Below are 20,643 nucleotides of genomic sequence, written 5' to 3'. Positions count from 1 at the left end.
AAGCCCAAGTCAGACATTCAGAGTCTATCAGAACTTAGCCACACTGGCTTTTTAGGTGTGTGAAGAGTGTAGTTTAAAAATGTCCACTGGCACAGGGGCGCCTGGGTGGCTCAGTGGGTTAAGCATCCAACTCGATTTCAGCTCAGGTCATGATCTCAGGGTTGCGGGATCGAGCCCCCTGTTGGGCTCAGCCCTGGGCATGGAGCCTGCTTTAATATCCTCTCTCTCACTCTCCCTCTGCCCCTCCATCACCACCCAAATTGTGCTCGCTCTGTCTTAAAAAAAAAAAAAAAAATTGTCCACTGGCAGTGAACTCTGTCTTTTTCATGGGCAGAGGGAACCATTGGAAGCTATGTTACCAACTGGCTCTCTCTTTCTAGAGACAGGAGTTGGCATTTCATGCTGTCTTCCCAGCATTGTGCTCTTCTTCCTGCTGATTGCTCAAAGGAGAACCTACAGGAGCCTCAGGGATAATGACAATTTCTCTTTTACCTCCATAGCACAACTCCCAGGTGTATGAGTAATGCTGTTACCTGAAGCATCTTTTTAAATCTCCAGAGAGAGCTACAGGAAATTACAGCATATTGCAGGGAATGGTGATGCTGAAGAGGAAAGAAAGTCCTCTTCTTTGAATGGAAGAAAGAAAGGAAGGAAGGGAGAGAGAGAGAGAGAGAGAGAGAGAGAGAGAGAGAAGAAAAGAGAAAAGGGAGGGAGGGAGGGAGGGAGGGAGGAAGGAAGGAAGGAAGGAAGGAAGGAAGGAATTATGAGCAAGATAATTCTGAAGCCAGCTTGATTTAGCTCCTTTTCCACTGGAAATTTCAGGCCACCCTCAAGGGTGTGTGCCTGGGATCTGGTTTGTCCCATGTGGTTAGTCCATTTTAAGAATGATGCCACACTTGGGTCGCTCTTTTCTCCACGGTTGCACATCTGGGTTCAGTGGCCACCCCCCCTCCCCTCCCTTGGTCCCTGGTGAGAAGGAACTTGCCCTTCCTTCCCTGTCCCAGAGCTCCGAACTCCTTCTGCGGGAGAGGAAAGCTGTTTGGGTAAGAAGCAGTATCAGTGTGGACGTTGGTGTCTTTATTTGTCTTGCATTCAGCTTTGAGTGTCCACGGCTTCTCCAAGTCCCCCAGCAAAGTTTGGCTGTGCTGGGGAAGATGGAGCTTCAGAAAGCTTTTTGGGAACTTGAATGAAAGTGACAGAATTTCCCCCCTGCCAACAAATCACCACCAACTGTAACCTCCAACCCACAGAAAGGGATTGGAAAATAGATGTAGATGATGAGTTGAAATTAAGAAAAAAAAAAACCCACTTTCTGTTTTATCTGCATACAAAAAATTGAAACAATTCATGATTTGGGTGGAGTGGTGGTGGTAGTTTGTGTTCTTTGGATGCTTACCCTTTGCCAGCTACAGTAAATACTTTATATGGAATATTTTACTTAATTTTCCCCCAAAACCCTAGATAGTGGATTCTGATATTATCCCCATTTTATAGATGAGGACGTTGAGGCTCTGTGGGTTTTAGGAGCTTGTACAGGGTCTTAAGGGGCAGAGATTTAAGTCAGGTGTCTTTCTCATAGGAGACTTGGCTTCTGCCAACCATGCCCTACAACAGTGCTTTTCCCCCTTTAGTGTGAACCCCCCAGAGGCTGCGTGAGCACTGGGATTGCTGACCTCACTCTAGAGTTTCTGATTCTGGAGTGGGCTGAAATCTTGCATCTCTCACCAGTTCCCCTGATGATGTTGATGCTTCTGGTTTAGGCACCACACTTTGAGAACCCTGACACCACATCCCACTTTTCAGAAAATAGTATAAGCACCGACTTTGAAAATCTGGAATGAAAATGACTGAGGTGGAACTGAGCACTGACTTTAGACCTGTGCACAGCGAGATAACAGCCCGGTTTCTAGAGCATCTCTTCTGAGAGCATGGTGTCATGAGACAAAGATAATTGACCTGTTGGAGGTTTTATTCTGGTATTCCCTTTGCTGCCCGACATTTCCGAGAATACAGTCACACTGCATCATTAAATAAATGTACCACCTCCATTCACTCATTTACTAAAACTCCATTTTTGAAGTTCAGTAGTTTTCCATTAGAAGGATGACATTTCATTTTCAAACTACACTAGTTCAGTTTCTTTTGATTCCCTAAGACCTAGTATATGCTGATTTTGTGGAAACACTGTGACCATTGTGTTGGAAAACATCATCAGAATGCATACTCATGAGCCCATAGGGTAGACTTACCGCAAAGAATTGTTTCCAAATCTTGGATCAGGTCTTGTGTCCAATGAACTAATTCAACAAAAACTCTTAGGTGATTTTATTGGTAATAAGAATAAGTAAAAAGTAATAAGAGAAATGTCATTTAAAAGTTTCCTGATTATGGGTACTACCAAAACAATAGGCACTTTGAGAACACATTTTTGCGTTCTGACTGAGTTTCACCGGAAGTAAGATTCCAAAGGCACATTTGAAACCTGAAATAACGCTAAATCAGCTTGTCGATAATCTGTTCTGAAGCCTTCTGTGCTAGTTCAGGAGAAAGGCTTTGGCACCTTACCTCTCTGCCACTTAATAGCCAAGATAACAGCCCAGGTGTGAAACCACCAATAAAACAGACAATTGTCCTACAAATGGATTCAGGAAAAAAACAACATCTTGAAATTTGCTGCAGTGCTTTTGCTATAAGAAATGTTATACTAAACTATCATATGGAACTGAATTCCACACACATTCTAAAGGGAAACAGAGACGGGTGGTATGTGGGGCTCCGTGAGCTCCTTGGGCTCCTTTTCCTAAATGCCTTAGGCAATATCAATTCCACAGGGAGAACTTTAAAACAACAACAACAGAACATTAATCATCTGGTGACTTCATGAGTGGTCAAACAGTTTCCTTCAGTTTTGAGGTCAGGAATAAACTACCTGTGTGCTGTTTTGTGCTAGCAGCCGCAGCTAGACATATCCAGAGGGTGAATTTTCCAGAACCAAACCAAGGATTCTTGTGAGCTTCTATTTTCCAGCACATAGTAACTGGAAGCTATTTGCTAAAGACCAAGACCACTCTTTGTTTTTCTCATGAACCGACTGCTGCATTGGAATTAGCACAGTGCAGAGGTGAGGGAACCTGCCCTCTGGCTGGCAACAAGGGGCAGGTTGGCATTTTCTTGGAGACGCTCAAATGAGGAGCAGAGGCAGGTTGTGCAGCCTCGCAGACACTGTTGCTCTGAGACTGTGTCTTCATCTCCTGCCTCCAAGCACAACCAAGGAAACCTTCAGGGCTGTTCCCCCCAGGGAAGTGGGGTCCAAAGGGATGCTTCGGAGGATTTTTTTTTCCCCTCCTGCATCTGTGGCTGCCCAGAGGTATTTATCAGCGTGTACAAAGCAAAGCCCCTGTAGTGTAAAGTAAGATGCTCCCCAAAGCGGTTTAGGAGACGTGGGCTGGTGTGTGTGTGTGTGTGTGTGTGTGTGTGTGTGTGTGTGTGTGTGTATGTGTGTCTGCAGAACGTGCAAGCAAGAGCGCTGAAATGCAGCTCTCATCTTTGCCTGCAAAGAGTCTCTCCACGTCCCCCTCTGCCCAGCGCACTCGGGGAGCGCCAGGGGGAGTCCTCGCAGGCCAGGGCTTCCCGCGCCCCGGGAGCGCGGAGGGCTCGCCTGGCGGAGCTTAGCGCAGCTCGCTCGGCGCTGCCAGCGAGCGCAGCGGGCGGGGGTGGACACTGGGCTTCTGTGTGCCGGCCGCAGCCGTTGGCTGGCGGGCGCCCAATCCCGGGGCATGCCGCCGGAGGCTGGCCAGGACGCACGGTGAAAGACGAGTTTGGTGGCAGGCTTGACATCCCCCCCTACCCCCGTCCCTCCGGGCTGCCCTCAGAAGCCGGCGGCTGGAGCCTCGGCGGTCGGGCCCGCGGCGGCGGGGCTAGGCTGGGCTGCAGCTGCGGGAGCCGGGCCGCCCCGGGGTCCCAGGGAAGGAGGCGGCATGGCTTCGGTGTTCATGTGTGGAGTGGAGGACCTGCTGTTCAGCGGCAGCCGCTTCGTGTGGAACTTGACCGTGTCCACGCTGCGGAGATGGTACACGGAGAGACTGCGGGCTTGCCACCAGGTGCTGCGGACGTGGTGCGGGCTGCGGGACGTGTACCAGGTGAGCCAGGGCGCGCGGCGCCCCGGGGCCCTGGCAGGATGCCGGGCGCTCTTGGGAAGCCGGTTCCACCTGTATGATTTGCTTCTCTCTCTCCCTCCACCTCTCTTTTTTCAAACTCCTAGCGGGCTGCTTGACTCCTGGGTCAAATGTTCAGCATCTGTGGATAACTGTTGCCTGACAAAGCTTGTGATTTTTCCCCACTGGGCACGGGGACACTTGCGAGTTAGTACCAGCATTTGCAGACATCTGTTACAGAGCGATGGTGTACTGCCTGGCACTTAGCTAAGAAAGCTGTTGCTTTGCAGCAGAGGGTCTGCGGGAAGCGACTTAGACATTCAGATGATTCCTCCTTTTTCGTAAGGGGTGGATGGAGGGGGGAGCATTTCGGGACCTAGGATTTCACACCAATTTTTGGTCAGAGGGGCCTTGCTGGATTTGCATTCTTTCTTTTGATTTTATTTCAGTTTTCCATCAGGCAGCCCCAACTTGCAAGGCAGAGCCAGGAAAAGCTGATTCTGTGTCTGCTGGCTTTTGGGGGAAGGACAGCAAATTGTGAACACTTTGCAGGAGGATGATGGTTAGGGTAGGGAGGGGTTGCCTGGTGGAAGGTTGGAATGCTTACCTTCGGGTTTACTCCCCTCACACAACACAGCCTCTTTATTTCTCTGCTAGGTCCCATTCTGCAGGCAAAAAATGCAGCAACTTTGTTCAACTAGGAAACCATTCATGTTCTCTGGGACTGCAGCTTCCCTGGATTTTTTTTTTTTTCTTTTTGACAGTCATTTGTGGATTTAAAAGTCCTTTGCTTGGGTTGGTTAATATCTTCGAGGTTTAAAAAAAAATCTGCATTGCATTTAGGAAGATTATACCTATTGTTTACTATGGGACTATAGCATCACATTTCCTTCCCTGTGATGTGGAAATAGCTCTGTTACAGCTCCTGGATTCCCCCTACCCTGACCGCATGCCCACTATGGCTATCATTTATATCTCATTGTACTGAGTCCTCTATGTGATCAAGCCTCTGGTTTTGACAAGCTGTAGTCTTCCATCCATCAAGCAAAGTGAAAAGAGCAGCACCTGAGGTTAAAGGGGGGGGGCGTTCACGGCGGGGGGGTTGTAAAGAATCAGCATCCCCTTGTCATCGTTGATGTCCATATCATCCTTGTTACAATGTGAGCAGCATTTACTTCATGCTTTCAGGACTCCTGCTTTAGAGAACACGTCTGTGATGTCTTGCATTTTGGGAGAATCCAAAAGCCAGGCTGAGACGCAGGACAGCCCATGGGAGTTGAGAGTATTATGGAGCTGTGGACATATCCCCTCTGGCCACGGTACACAGATCACCTAGCCTTTTAGAGCCAGATGTGTCTGCCTCTCAGCCTTTTTGTCTTTCGGGAAATCATTGTTGCGTTGGTCTGTAGGAGAAGTGACCCCCATAGAGTTTTGTTTTTGCTTTTTAATGTTGGAGAAACTTTTTAAAAGGAGAACAGGAATATTAGAGCCAACCAGACAGCCTCTATGCATCTCTCCCCAAGGTTCAGGGGACATATAGCTTATTTCTTTGCTATTAGTGACTAATTAGGTTAGGTTCCTGAGTCCTGAGACCCCCCCCATGGGTTCTTTATAAGTTTTATCAATCATTATTTGTAAGCAGAACAACAACTTGAAGGACTATCCTACTAAGTTGTAAGTTTTCTCTTCTGTAAAATGGATGGTGACTGAGCCAGTACCTTTTCATGATAATAAGAAAGGACATCTGATATAATGGTGGCCATTTTTATGAGTATAGTCATAAGTAGGAAATGATCTCTAAGTTTAAAGTTTCTTGTGCTTTGGGAGAAGTAAGAATTCTTAAAATATTTTAAAACTTGGAAGAATCATAGGTTTCTTAATTGCACAACACAAGTTAATTGCTAGCAAAGAAACACCATTTTCATTAATGCCTTTTAAATACTGAGCAAGAAAGTAGTGACTTAAATTGTATTGAACTGAAAGGCAGTAAAATAAAGTGGTTAATACCTTAGGCTCCAAGTCAGACACAGGGATAAATCCAACCTTTGCCTATGTTTGATCATACATAAGTTACTTTATCTTATCCTGATTCAGTTTATCATTTATAAAATGGGAAATACAATAGTACTAATCACAGAGGTTGATGAAAGAATTAATTGACACATAAGATATTTAGCACAGTACCTAGAGTTTAGGAAGCATTCAGTAAATGTTATCTGCTCTGTCATTTGGGATTTATAGTAGTAGGAAACCCAACTCTAACCTACAAAATAAAAAGAAGGGACTTATGACAAACCGAAATGTTTAGTAGTTGAATGAACTTCAGGTATGGTTTGATCCAGGTACGATGCTTGTTGCCCATGATTCTTTCAGCCTTGTCTTGTTCATGTATTGGCTTTTGCTCTAGCTGGTTTCTTCCCTCATGATAGCAGATAGCTGCAGCAATTCCACAGCTGAGATCCACATATGAACCCATCCAGAAAGAAAAAACATTTCTCATCTCCACCAGCTATCAAAAAAAAAAAAAAAAGTTCCCAGTTTGCACTCTGATAGGTTAACTTAGGGTCGGTGCCCTCCCCCAGTGCCTGCACTGAATGGCACAGGGAATGGGATTATAATTCAGGCATTCTCAGTGGGAGTGATAGGACCCCCAAGAAGCAAAAATTATTTCTTGGGAGTGGGGGCAAGGCACAAAAAAATCTTACTCTTCTTGTGTATAAAACACAGATATCCATACCTAAACAGATACACAGTATACTTTCGGCATTAGAATTTGCAGGGGGTGGGGATGACTAGCAAACAAAAAACTATCTACAAGGCTCCTTAAGACTCTGATAATGAATATAACTGTTGAGAAACACTAATTACACTGATGTGCTTAGGCCAGTGGGGAACAGACCCATTTCTGCAGCTGGGCACGAGGTCAGTCCCAGGCAGACCACATAGCTGCCAAACAATGGGGGAGGGTCAGTGCTCGGTTGGGGGGCAATCCGCAATGTCCACTGCACCTGCCTTCTTAGAATCTCAAATCTAGAGCTCTTTAAACAAAATATTTTTCTAGGTAAGTACAAAGATTAATGGCAAACACATTTCCAAGTATTTTGCCACAGTAATTCAAGTTAACAGGGTGGGGGCTCATCATTATTAAAACACCCTTATTGCTATCTAATAATTATGATTTCTAAATCAATGTTCAGTGGTCCTGCCCGGTCTACTGGCACATGAACTGGAAACACCATAGGGTTACATATTTTATTGAACCCCATTTTTTTATCATCTTGGTAATAAAAAAGGTGTCATTCTTCTTGCTTTTGGGCTGAATAGTCTTTGTGGGAAATCCAGGGCTCAGTCACTCCAGAGAGAAATAAGGGTGGTGCGGGAGGTATTCGTTACATGAAATACCTCGCAGTTCCCAGGGGGTATTTTGTTTATTCATATACTATAAGTGAAATAAGATCCTCCACCTATTCATACGGAATTTGGCAACAACATCATTGCCTGGCTGGTACAGCTGGGAAGGCATAATTTCTTTGGAATTGAACACTTCCTCTACCTCTAGATACTGGAGAGGCATGAGACTTAATTTGCCAAAAACCATGAATAATTAAGAGACTAGCTATAAGGCATTTCTGTAGTAACACGACTAAATAAAGAGCGGGCAGAAGCTGTACTAGGGCTGCCTTTGAACAAAGACTTACTTTATGAGTGAAGGTTTGAATTTGGTTCAAGTCGCAGCCTGGGACATTCACCTTCAATTTGGGACAAAATCTTAAAAGCTGATTCATCCGCCATATATCTATCCTGCTAATATCTTGCCTGGATGGGTTCCGTTATAGCAATTAATTAAGTTTAACAAACAACTGAGGTGGAAAATGATGGGAGAATGTGGCTGAAAAAAATCAACACCCTTTGCTTTTTATTCAGTGTGACATGTTCTAACAAAGCCCTCAGTTGGTTACTTGGGATTAAGTTTTCCCCTCATCCCCAACACCTCAAAGGTAGAATTTCTTGCTAACCCTGAATGGAGTGGTTGTCTCCAGCAGGAGGTAACGTGGACAGAATCTGAGATATTTAAGTGACCGTAAGAGGCTGGGTCAGCTCCCCTGAGGCAGGCAGTTGGCCCCGAGGGGTAGCAGACAGAGCAGACCAGGCAGAGGCTGTAGGCTCTGAGTTTAGCAACTTTGACCTTGACCAAATTGCTTTCCCTCTTTGAGCCTCCTGGGTAAAAGGGGAGAACTTTAGTACCTGCATAATGGGCAGGATGAAAAATTCATGAGATAATATCTATAACACTGAACATCCTGCCTGGCACAAGCAAATGCTCAATTAATGTTAGCTCTTGGGTATGTATGGTACTTAACACCAGACCCATAAAAGGTCCTTGATGAAGGGTAAGGCTAAGGGAATTACTATTGTTTTTATAAGTGATACTAGTTCTGTGGAAACTAAATTCCCATCTTTGCAGGCAAGGATGTTAAGGAAGAGAGACTGTGTATAGGGTGAGCCTTGGGATTTGCTCTTGTAAGCCAATACAAAAACTCTAGGAGATCATAGACAGCTCCCATTAGGGTCTCTAAGGAAATAATCTCTCTATATCCAAGACTCTGATGATCCATAAACTGGTAACACATGAACTTTGCCTCCCACTGCATTGGCTGGGAAAGACCAACTCCCCCAAAAGAAAAGTTCCCCATTGAGCATTCTGTGGCCTGTGTGCATCTCAAACCATGTATATTTTGCTTGTCCCCAGCCTTCACTCTCCACAGCCCTCTGAATTACACAGACTAGAAGAGGGGCGGACAAACTGCGACCCACAGGAGAAAACTGTCCTGTCTCTCGTTTTTGTAAATAAAGTTTTATTGGCACACAGCCCTGCTCATTCATGTACATGTTGTCTATGGCTGCTTTTGCATTACGGTGGCAGAATTGAGTCGTTGTGCCTTAACTACTACAGCCGAGTAGTTGACAAAAAGACTGTATTGGCCACAAAGTTAAAAATACTTACTGTCAGGTCCTTTACAGAAAGTTTGCCAGTTCCCACACTAGAAAAAAAGCAACATATTGGGTAGAGAATGCGAGAGGAAGAAAAGTCCAAAATTTACTCATAGAAAAAATAGAACTTGAAGGAATATGAAAGAATTTTCTCATCAAATACCTAGTCGCCAGGAAATTAGTGAACAAATATTCAGGATGAGTGTTCAGGTTACTTGTACTAGGTCCTTTGTCGTAGAACATGATTGGAGTTAGAGATTGAATCATTCTCTTGTTAGTTTATTTGTACCTAAAATAATGATCCAAGTGCTTACCCCAGCTCTGCTACTGTGCCAAGGCATTAGCAACACAAAGTCAAAATAGGCATTTTTCCTGCCCTTGAGGAATCTATTGTCAACGAAGGGAGATAGTTAAGGAAATGAAACTCTAGGTGCACAGTGGAGGGGATCTAAATCAGACTGGATTAAAGCAAAAAGGGAGGGGAACGGAGTCAAGGAGGCTTCCTGGAGGAGGTAATTCTCAAGCTGAGGTTTGAGAGACAAGTAGGAATTGGATGGATGAAGAAAGGCAGAAGGGCATTTCAGGCATAGGAAAACATGGCTTTGGGGAGATTATAAACAGGCTTTTAAGGCCGATGGGGAGAGAGGCTGAGGGGAGAGAAAGAGAGAGAGGGAGTTGGAGTCAGAGACAGAGCTGTTGATTGAGAATAATTCAAGTCTGAACTTGAATGATCTTTTACTTTAGGATTTTGATGTTTGTTTCTTCAGAACTTTGAGGGCAGGGGAGAGCTTGATTTAGACCCATCCCTGGCAGCAGTGAGGCTGATAGATTTGGGAGCAGGTAGCAGAGTGGAGGCGGGAAGGGGAGCTGGGACGCTGTTGCAGTGATACAGGTGTATCAGTCAGGAGAGGAGAGGTTTCGCTCTGACAACAAACAGTCCCAGTATCCTAAAGGCTTAAAGAAGTAGAGTTTGTTTTTGGTTCATACCACTTGTCCAATCACAGGTTGTCTCTAAGCTCTGCTCATCACTGTCACTGAGGCTCGTAGAACGTTCCTGCACATTACCAGTTACCAGGATAGAGAGTGAAGAGCTCTGGGGCTTTACACTGGCAATTAACTGCTTGGTCTCTGAGTAGCTCATGTGACTTCTCGAAGGTCATGGGTCGGAGCTGATTATGTAACCCACTCTATCACAGGGGCTAGGAAATCGAGCCTACCATGGTACCGCATGAAGGCTGATGCAGCTTTGGTTCCTGAAACAAATTCGCAAGCAGGATGTTTACTAGAGAGCGCACTGTGATCAACACCTGTAGAAGGGACTAGAAAGAAGCAGGAGGAGCAGAGGAGAAATTGGGCTGTTTATAATTCAGGCTCAACAATGGCTTCAGCTGCCCTCATGGTAGCTCTGGAAGAGAGAGTTGTCCCCATTTGGAGCAAGAGGGCTGTTCTTCCCCCCAACCTACATCAACACATCATTAGAAGTGGGCCGCCCTTGAGAATGTGGAGTGACCTTGACGTAGGCAGCTCTTTAAGGGAGGGCAGTCCCCAGAGGGGGCTGAGAGCTGCCAGCTCAGAATGCTTCCGACAACTGAGGGACAGCACATCACAGCATCTTCTACGGATGCCTGCCCAACAGGTGCCAGGATCAAAGCCTGAACTGAGGAAGGGCCCACGGGAAGGAAGTGGGGAGTAAGGATTGCACTGATGTGAAGGATATAGAATCTGGCTTTATTTTAGAACACGGCTGCCACTCAGAGCAGTCTCCTGATTGGATCCTACCCTGTTGAAGGGATCGGGCAGCCATGGAGTCAGTTAATAGCAGTAACACCTACACAAAGGAGACGAAACTTGGCAGATAAATGAAATACGAGTCTCCTTAACATCACAGAGAAAATTCATCTGCTATCTTTTCTGGTAATCAAAGCCTAGGGTTTTATGGCGAGGAACTGAGATGCCGAGATCCCCAAAACTAAGAAGGAAAACTATCTTAATGTTCTAGCGCATCACGTCACATGATGGGAAGACTGTATATTTAAAATCAACAAGATTGGTCTCCGTATCTTTGAGAAGCATTTTGGAGCTTCTGTTGCACAGCTTGAAAAACACTAAGTTAAGAATAGACTCTCCTGCCTTTTCAAAGCGGCATTTGTTTTTCCTCATACTGGCTCGTCTTGGTAGAGCTGCAACACGGGCTAACTTCCTGTTTATCCCCCACTGTGTTTATTATGAGCATTATATTGGGGATGTCCAATTTGGTGGTTGTGGAAAAGTGTGAATGATTTGAATGGGAAAGAAGAGAGGTAGTTCTAAATTTTGTAGACGAGGTAATATGATGTAACGCAGGGGAAGGAAGCAGAAATGAAATGCTCATGAAAAAAATTCAAGTTGACATCCATATGTGATTACATATAGGGTGCCTATAGGTGTTCATATGTAACAGATAAAAATTCTGGCATCCTTGAAATAAACTTGGCATGAAAGAGGCTGATACATGTGATAAATTATATTGTGCCACTTCTCCCAATGTCCTAATCATTTTCAGTCTCTTGGATTTTGTGTTTGGGCAAAGCTTCTTGCTTAAATAACTGTTTTTCTTTAACTGGTGCTCTTCTATAGTCTCATTGCCTTGACTTGGCTAATAGCTACTAATTATCTAGTAGCTACTGTATGCCAGGCCTTGTGCTTGGCACTTGGCATGTGTTATCTTAAAACAAAACAAAAAACCCTTAGGGGATTTTTTCAATATCGAAAAATATAAAAGATAATATGAGTAAAAGTCCACGCACCTACCTCTCAGTGTTAAGACATCTTAATATTTTGCCATGTTTGTTTAGATACATTTTTGAAATATAATAAAATTGGGAAAAAAAGAGAAATATAATAAAATTGTATAGAATCAATTGAAACCACCCTTGTACTTCTATCTATCTCTCTAGAATCCTACCATGAAGTTTGTGTTTCTCATTCCTGGGCATGTTTTTATAATTTTGCCACATATGTTTGTATGTGTTAATATACATAAACAATCTATATCACTTCTGTGTCTGTCAAATTTATATAAGGATGTATTATTCTGCTACCTTATTATTCTCTCAACAAGCTTTGAGGATTTGTCTCTAAATTCACTTTAATCCCTATATTCCATTGCATAAATATAACCGATCTTTTGTTGGTGGATACTTAAGTCATTTCCCATTTTTCAGTGTCTCACAATACTGCAGTGAAAATTTTTGTGTTTGTCTCCTTGTGCTTATGAGCAAGAACTTCCCCAGGGTATGTACAGAAGATCTTTAGCTTTAGGAGATATCATGCCTTATCTTTGTCCTTGTAACGGCACTACAGGATGATATCATGAACCCCACTTTATTGGTTTTATATACTTATTAACTAATAAGTCACGGTGTTGGAATTTGAACAGTGCTCTGGCTGACTCCAAGGCTCAGCCTCCTGCCACTGACTTGCTGCTTTATTTCTGAAAAGGTAAACAACTCATAAAGATAGAATCTTATCAATTTATTCACTTATTCACTCAGCAAACATCGGGTGGAAACATAGCCTGGCACTCAAAAACGCAGTCAATACACTCAGGCTGCCTATGAATTCAAAGCCTAACTCACCTTTTGTTACCCGTATGAGTTCTCTGAGACTCAATTTTTTTTTTTTCTGCTGTAAAATATAGATAATTACAGTATCTCACTTACAGTGTTTCTCTCCTAGGACCATTATCGAAATTCACTGTATTGGTATTTTCAGTAAGCAGTGTTAGATAAATGTGCGGATGGATGGTTGGTTGGATGGACGGGTTAGTGCCTGGCAAATCATTGTCTTTATATGTCTTTATATGTGTGGTGGGCTCAATGCTTTATGTATATGAGGAACCATTGAAACCCTTACAATCTGCAGAAGTCTGTGCTCCTCCTTCCTCCTCTCTACCCCAGATTAAGAACTACAGGCTAGGGTGGCAAGCAGGACAGGGGCCCCTGAGCACTGCAGAGAGACACTGTGCCCCCATGGTTGCATGGCACAGCTTTTTATCCTGAGACTGACATCTTCTGACTCGGGCACAAGAGCAAAGATGCTCACAACTGTTTAGTTGTTTTCTTTCTTTCTCTGCAACCGAAGCTATTAAACTTTCTTCTTCTCAACGCTGACCCCTAGACTCTCATGCACGAAGGCTATGGGACCCCACTGACGGCTGTCTCTCTCATCTGGGTAAGCTCTCCTCCGATATGACCCTGAGATTTGCAACTGCTAAGGAGACCCAGTAATTACAAGCATCATGCTACCCTTGGGTAATGTAGCCAGCAAATATTTTTACAGAAATGAGTTTGTCTCATTAAAATGTGATTAGATGCTTATTATCTGAGAGAGAAAAGGGCCTTGATAAAATAGGGAAATAGAATGAGCTGTAGTCAGCTGGACCTGGTTTAAAATCAAGGCTTCATGACTTACCAGCTGTGTGACCTTGAGCCAAGCTGCTTAATTGCTCTGGGCCTGTTTCTTTACCAGCGCAGGAGATAAAATAAATAATACTTACGTTTACATGGTAGGAAGGTTAAAAATTATATGGGTTGAGAAATGGTAGCTTTTCGGTTGGGAAAATTGGGACTCCTTGCACAGACTTGATCCTAAGCCTAAAGTAATCATGCTGAAAGTTGTATGAGTGCCAAGTGTGACCAGGATGTAACTCCAAACACAATCATTTCATAGTGGTGTGACATGGGCAAATTACATGACCTCTCTGTGCCTATCTTCTTGTGCATGAGATGGAAAGGGTAGTAGGACCTGTCTCCCAGGGTTGTTGAGGGGACGACACAGATAAATAAAGATTTCACTAGGGGGGCTGGCCCGTGGTAAGCATTTAAAAAGTGTTAGCGAGACGAACCATGAGAGATGATGGACTCTGAAAAACAAACTGAGGGTTCTAGAGGGTAGGGGGGTGGGGGGATGGGTTAGCCTGGTGATGGGTATTGAGGAGGGCACGTTTTGCATGGTGCACTGGGTGTTATGAACAAACAATGAATCATGGAACACTGCATCAAAAACTAATGATGTAATATATGGTGATTAACATAACAATAAAAAAATTAAAAAAAAAAGCATTAGAAGATACAAAAAAAAAAGTGTTAGCGATGGTTATTTCTTAGTGAACATTTTCTGTGTGTCAGACATAGTGCTAAGCACTTCATAGCCACCGTTTCATGTAATTCTCCTGACAGTGACATGTCACAGGTATTATGGAACCCACTTGGCAAATGTGGGAACTGTGTAGAGCTGCTGAGTAACCTGTCCAAGAGCAAAGACTGGAGCTCAGTTCTGTCTGAAGACAAACCCCATACCCTCAGCCATCTCGTGCAAGGGGCTTAGTTTTTACAAACTCTTCAGCCCCTTCCTTTGCTCCATTTGCCCGCCTGACGCCCAGGACTTCCCCAGGCTCCATCTCTCCCTCTACCAAACCCTGTAGCCATATCAGGAATCAGTGAACTGGTTGGGACTAAACGGTGTATTTTCTCAGTCGAGGCTCCAGAAGTAATTCAGCTCATGCCATGCTCATATCTGAATCCGTCCAATGACGTCCCAACTCAGAAAAAGCCAGCCTCACCAAACCTGCACCCCTTTCTTGGGTTCTCTTCACCCCCCAGCTGCCAGCAAACACACTCAGCCTCTGGTGGTAATTCCTCACACTTGTCCCCTAACTCTTCTGCAGCGACCCTGGCCTTCCCTCTGTCCAGTGCGTTCCAGCCTCAGAGCCTTTGCCCTCGGGGTGTTGTCTGCCTGGAACCCGGTAACCTAGAGTCCACGTGCGTGCTTCCCCCCTCACTACCTGCAGGTCTTACCATGTCACCCCACCCGCCAGGCCACCCCTGACCCTTCTCTATCCTGCTCTGTTTTTCTTCCTAAATCTATTGCCACCTGACATTAGACCTTTGTTCAGATGCTCTTGTGTGTTGGCCCAACCAGAATGTTAGCTGAAGATGTGCCGGGACTTGGCTTTGTTCGCTGTAGTAGCCTCAGCTCCTGGAACCTAACAGATCCTTCAGAAATACCTGTTGACTAAATGAACAAAGGAATTTGCTTTACATTTTAAGAAGGTCACTCTAGCCATTCTGCCGGGTATGGCTGGGAAGGGGTAAGACAATTAGGACGCTGTTTCTTTTTTTTTTTAATACTTTTTTTTTAAGATTTTTATTTATTTGACAGAGACAGAGAGCACAAGCAGGGGGAGCTGCAGACAGAGGGAGATGGGGAAGCAGGCTCCCCCTACTGAGCAGGGAGCCAGATGCGGGGCTCATCCCAGGACCTGGGATCATGACCTGAGCCGAAGGCAGACGCTTAACCGACTGAGCCACCCAGGCATCCCCAGGACGCTATTTCGGATGCTGGGGACCTGGGTAGGAGCGGCGGCAGCATGTGATGCAGGGACACACTAAGCATTTGGAGGAGGAAAAAATAGCATGAGGGGACCTCTGTCCAAAGGGAAAGGTGATGGTCTATAAAGTTCTGGAAACCTCATACAGGAGGAAAAGCCATGCAGGTTGAAATGTGTTTCTATGTGTATGTTTATTGTTTTTCGCTATTGAAAATAGCCCCAAGCCAATGTTCAGTATTGCTGATTGAGAATAAATCTGTTTGGGTTCTCTGATGTGTCTGTGTTCCCAGCTCATTCACGAGGCAGTGTTTTGGATAGCAGAGTGAATTATTTCCCGCAGGGCCCGTGACAATGGGCTCACCCGAGGACCCTGGCTTTTGTGGACAGCCAGCTGCAAGTTCCCGGTGGTGCCCGGCCCAGGGTGGGGAAGTTGGCAGCTTCTGCAGTTCTTGTCAGCTCCGGCTGTCAAGTGATCGCCGCTTCCTGTGCCCAGCCCTGTGGTTAGATTCTGGAAGGTGCCCCGTTTTGCCTGACGAATGCTGACAGGCACTTCAGACATTTTGCTTTCTTTTCTTTTCTTTTCTTTTTTTTGGCATTCTGTAGACATTGCTTGTCACTCTGACCCTGTCTCCTGTCATTCCCATCCACTGGAGTTAAGGATAGGAGGACCCTTTGGATTTGCCTGGATTTTTGGGGGAAAAAAAAAAAAAAACCCTTTTTTTTTTTTTTCTGGTCTTCATTAGTGTTTAATTAAAAGCTTGCTTCCCCTAGGTCTTTGGCTGTGTCTGGGCTTTTTAAAATTCTGCAAGCACAGACAATATAAAGCGAATTTGACCCTTTGAGTTACAAGAGCTGGTTATTGTGTCTAATTATCAACCTCAAATAATGACAGACTCATAATCCCCAGCACAAAAAGTAATACTAGGAATTTCCCAAATAATTCCTGAAGACAAAGTACACTTACTTTTAATAAATAGTCTAATACCAGTTTTTAAATGAAATTATTAAGTTTGAAACAATTTGGTCAGGATATAAAGAATCTTACCTCTCAACTCATATTTAATTTTATGGGGTTTTTTTCTTCCTGAAGGTTTTTATATATTAATATTTCTAGGTCTTGATGCCAGATATAGTTCTAGCCAAGCTCATAAGATTTTGCTCTCAAATACCTTTTGGAAATGATATTTTTTAGTGAATGTGTTTTTCCTTTAATAAACTTCAGAAGCCATCTCCGAGTTTCCAGAAAAAAAATTTTTTTGAGATTGTTAGTGCCAGAGTCTGAACAGTGCCCTTTATTCACAACCAAACTGGATCAGTTTAATTTTTTTTCAGGCTCCTACACTACATTAGGTGACAAATACAGCAAAACTTTGCTACACATTTATGCTGTAAATTGTGTTTTAAACAAATCAAGTTTAATTATGGTCTTTTTGTCCTTTTTTCTCCTAACTTTTTTTCTTTCTGTATATTTTCTCAGAGCTAACTAGGTCATGCTTAAGGATATGAATAATTTATAATATACATATATACGTATATGTAGGTATGTGAGTACAAATATACATATAAATGTATAAATATGTATGCATATATATATATGTATAAATATATGACTGTATCTGAAGTTTTTCCAGAAAGGAAAACCATAAACCAACATATTCATCAAACATAACTTTTACTTTTTTCCCCCCAATCTTCAACATCACTTTTTTTTAAGATTTTATTTATTTATTTATTTGAGAGAGAGAGAGAGCACAAGGCAGAGAGAGGCAGAAGCAGAGGGAGAAGCAGACTCCCCACTGAGCAGGGATCCCAATGCTGGGATTGATCCCAGGACTCTGGGATCATGACCTGAGCTGAAGGCAGACGCCCAACCTACTGAGCCACCCAGGAGTCCCTCAACATCACTTTTAAAGTTATGTTATGACCCTGAAGTAGTTATTCAGTACCAATAATAGGGTGAAGTTCCATAATAGATGGTATTTTTTAGGAAGTTGCTATCGATTTTAAGTTTAAGGCATGGGAAGTTGCTATCCATTTTGATGAAGTTTAGCAAATGAAAATGAAGAAACAACTTCATTTGTTTCCATTGGTTTAAAGACAAGAAACTAGAGAACTGGAGGGCTGGTTATGTGCTGAAGGTCCCGTGTCACCTCCCGGCTCGGCTCCCCTGCTGTGAAATGGGGCCATGCCATGGCCGCCGCATTGGGGGGGGGATTGAGTGTTTCAGTAGGGGGCAGTAGAGCGAGTCACTCACAATGTGGCACTTGCCTGCCCTCTTTCCCCGGCAACCACCCACCCTGTGCAAGACCAGGTGGGGGTAGTTGCAGGCTTGAGGAAGGTACAAAGAAAAACACAGACGAAGTGGACAATGACAATGCTGTGCCTTCCTATGCCAAGGCAGCTTCATTCATTATTTACGGATATTTAATGACATCTGTCTGTTTTAATAGACCTTGTAATGAGATGAAAGGCTTTATCTGTTTCCTTTGAGTGATATACACATATCCTTTGGGAGCTGTTGGAGTCAGAAAAATGTGAGCCCTGATCCTGTGCCTCATCCCTGACTGGCGGTGTGGCCCAGGGCATGATGACTAACTCCTTTGAACCTCAGTCTTACCATTTATGAAGTGGGGACATGATATCTCATAGTATGGTTGGCAGGTTTAAATGGGAAAATGCCGAATGCTATGGGACTGCTCAGCCCCGCACCTGGGGTGTCACAAGAAGTCAATAAATTATAGTTTAAGCAAAAGGCCCTGACCACTAAGGCAGAAAAGACAAGGACAAGCGTGCTGGAAATGGGATGCTCTTTTCCTCTCTATCTCCATGAACTTAGCTAAAATAAGCAGAAGACAGGAAATGGATATTTCAAAGCAGGAGAATTCAATTATAATTGATCTGGTAAGTTGCTACAACGTTTTTGGAGGAAAGTTTAGTGGTATCCAATCAAAATGTGAGAGGTGTGCCCTCTCTGAACATATCCACTTTAGGAAGTCATCTTAAGAATATTCTCACATAACGGTATATGTGCAAGATTTTCATTGCACCATTATTTGAAATAGCAAACCACTGGGAGACGTGAATGGAAGAATGCATGATAAAATGGTAACACCTTTGTACCATGGCATTCCATGAGATCAGGAGGAAGAATGTAGAGCTATAGATCACAGCTTCCCCAAATTGTCAGTGAGATAACTTCTAGTAAAAACAAAAGCCAAGACAGAACAATATACGGATGAGTGTGTGTGTGTGTGTGTGTGTGTGTGTGTGTGTGTGTGTGTGTGTATGTGGAGAGAGAGAGAGAGAGAGAGAGAAACAGATGCAGATATTACCCAAGAAATGTGTGTATATATTCCTTTACATGGGAGAACGGGGCTGGAAAGACATACACCAAACCATTAATAATGTTTACCCCTGGGCAATGTAAATGGATGAAGGGAGAGTTTTCCACTTCCTTTACTTTCATAATTCTGAATTTAAATTTTTTATAACAAGGATTTATGTAATTTTTTGTAACTTTTTAAAATTTCCTACTCAAAACAATTGACCCAGGCTATTGTGAAAAGTGTTTCTGGGGAACAGGGATCTGTCCGAGTTATGCCTGTGTCACTGCGCCCAGAATTTAGTATGTCCCCCCAAGTGTTTGTCTTCCATGTCCATTTAATAATAATTTAATAATAATCATTATTGGTGTGATTTATTATGGAATAAAAAGTAATATTTGTACTCATTTAAATGAGTATCATAGTTTTTTATCATTAAAATATAATGATAATATATATGACTTTTTATAATATAAAAAGTCCATAAGTATAATTGTTATAGAAATGGATGGGTTATTTTTTTTAAGATTTTATTTATTCATTTGAGAGAGAGAGAGTGTGAGCAGGGGGAGGAGCAGAGTGGGAGGGATAGGGAAGGGAAAGAATTTCAAGCCGACGCTGCACTGAGCACGGAGCCCAACATGGGGCCCGATCTCAGGACCCTGAGATCACAACTCTAAGATCATGACCTGAGCCAAAACCAAGGGTTGGACCAAGCTCAACCGACTGAGCCAGCCAGGTGCCCCGAAATGCATGGCTTAAAAATGAAGGTACTTTATCAGTGGTATATATTCACGAAATATTTTTTAAATGTATAGTAGCATACATATTACATTAATATAAAATTTTTATAAAGGTGAGATCATCATATATACATCTTATCTTAAAATGTATTTATTTACTTACATATTTAGATACTGATCTCTCATTATTTTCCAAAACTGTTGTATATTCAATGGTATGACGGTACCATAATTACTTTCATCAATCCCCTATTAATGGGCATTTAGGTTATTTCCGGTTTTCACTAAAACAGTGCTACAGTGAACATCTTTGTATGAAAAACATTTGTGAGAGAATTTCTGTAAGATAAATACCTTGTGTGGAAGGAATTTGGATTTCCAAAAAGGTTGTACCAATTTATGCTACTGTTGAATGAAGAAGAGCCCTTCTTTTCTTTTCCATACTCTAGCCAACTACTTTTGATTTATGCCATTCTCCTAGCCAAAAATTTATCTCTTATACATTTTTTCATTTTACTTCATTTATTAGTGGAGCTGTCCAATTTTCATAACTTTCTTAACGGCCATAACGCTCAGAAAACTGGGATTGTTCTTGCCTGAGAACATGGGGAGAAACACATTCTGCATTTTAACACAGTATCAAGTGGTTTACGTGTTTTCGGAGCCAGACTTGAGAGCAAATTTTTGTGTCTTGGAAAATGTTCGTCATCTCAGAGTGGTGTGGAATTGTCTCGTAGAGTTAAAATAAGTTTAGGTAGAGCATAACATTGCCAGTTAAAATCCAGTATCATAAAGATAAATTGTCGTTCAGCCTCTCTGTCATGCCCTACAATCCGAAGATTTAGAAATAGTGGGGAATACTTCTTTCTTTTTACATTTGCTCTACTGTTTGTGTCATAATATGGTTTCTCCATTCACTATTGAGTGGATTTCAGCAATTTTGTTTTATCTCTTCTGTAAATGTTCTGTACTTCATTTAGAGAAGTTGGAAAGGGCTCGCCAAGGCTTTTATTTATTTATTTTGTAACGGGGTATAAAGCTTGGGGCAGGAGAACAGAATG

At 43.1% G+C, this 20,643-nt stretch overlaps 1 protein-coding gene across 2 annotated transcripts in view; it reads left to right on the top strand.

Moving 5' to 3' along the window:
• The window catches only part of FRMD4B (FERM domain containing 4B), a 315,073-nt gene that overhangs the window by 140,671 nt on the left and 153,759 nt on the right, over positions 1 to 20,643 (top strand). The window contains exon 1 of one of the 2 annotated variants that reach the window (XM_025885439.2): positions 3,784 to 4,139. The exons of the other annotated variant lie outside the window; for it this stretch is intronic. Within the exon in view, the coding sequence (XP_025741224.1) occupies positions 3,978 to 4,139 (162 nt within the window). The 5' untranslated portion in view covers positions 3,784 to 3,977. Of the gene's footprint in view, positions 1 to 3,783; positions 4,140 to 20,643 lie in introns of those variants that run through there. 2 annotated transcript variants of the gene reach the window in all.

This window comes from Callorhinus ursinus, unplaced genomic scaffold, assembly GCF_003265705.2.
Source record: "Callorhinus ursinus isolate GAN/ISIS: 27379988/994484 unplaced genomic scaffold, GSC_fseal_2.0 scaffold15, whole genome shotgun sequence".
Lineage (NCBI taxonomy): Eukaryota > Metazoa > Chordata > Mammalia > Carnivora > Otariidae > Callorhinus > Callorhinus ursinus.
The sequence above is the reverse complement of the archived record's forward strand: the minus strand, read 5'-3'. Positions and strand labels throughout refer to the sequence as shown.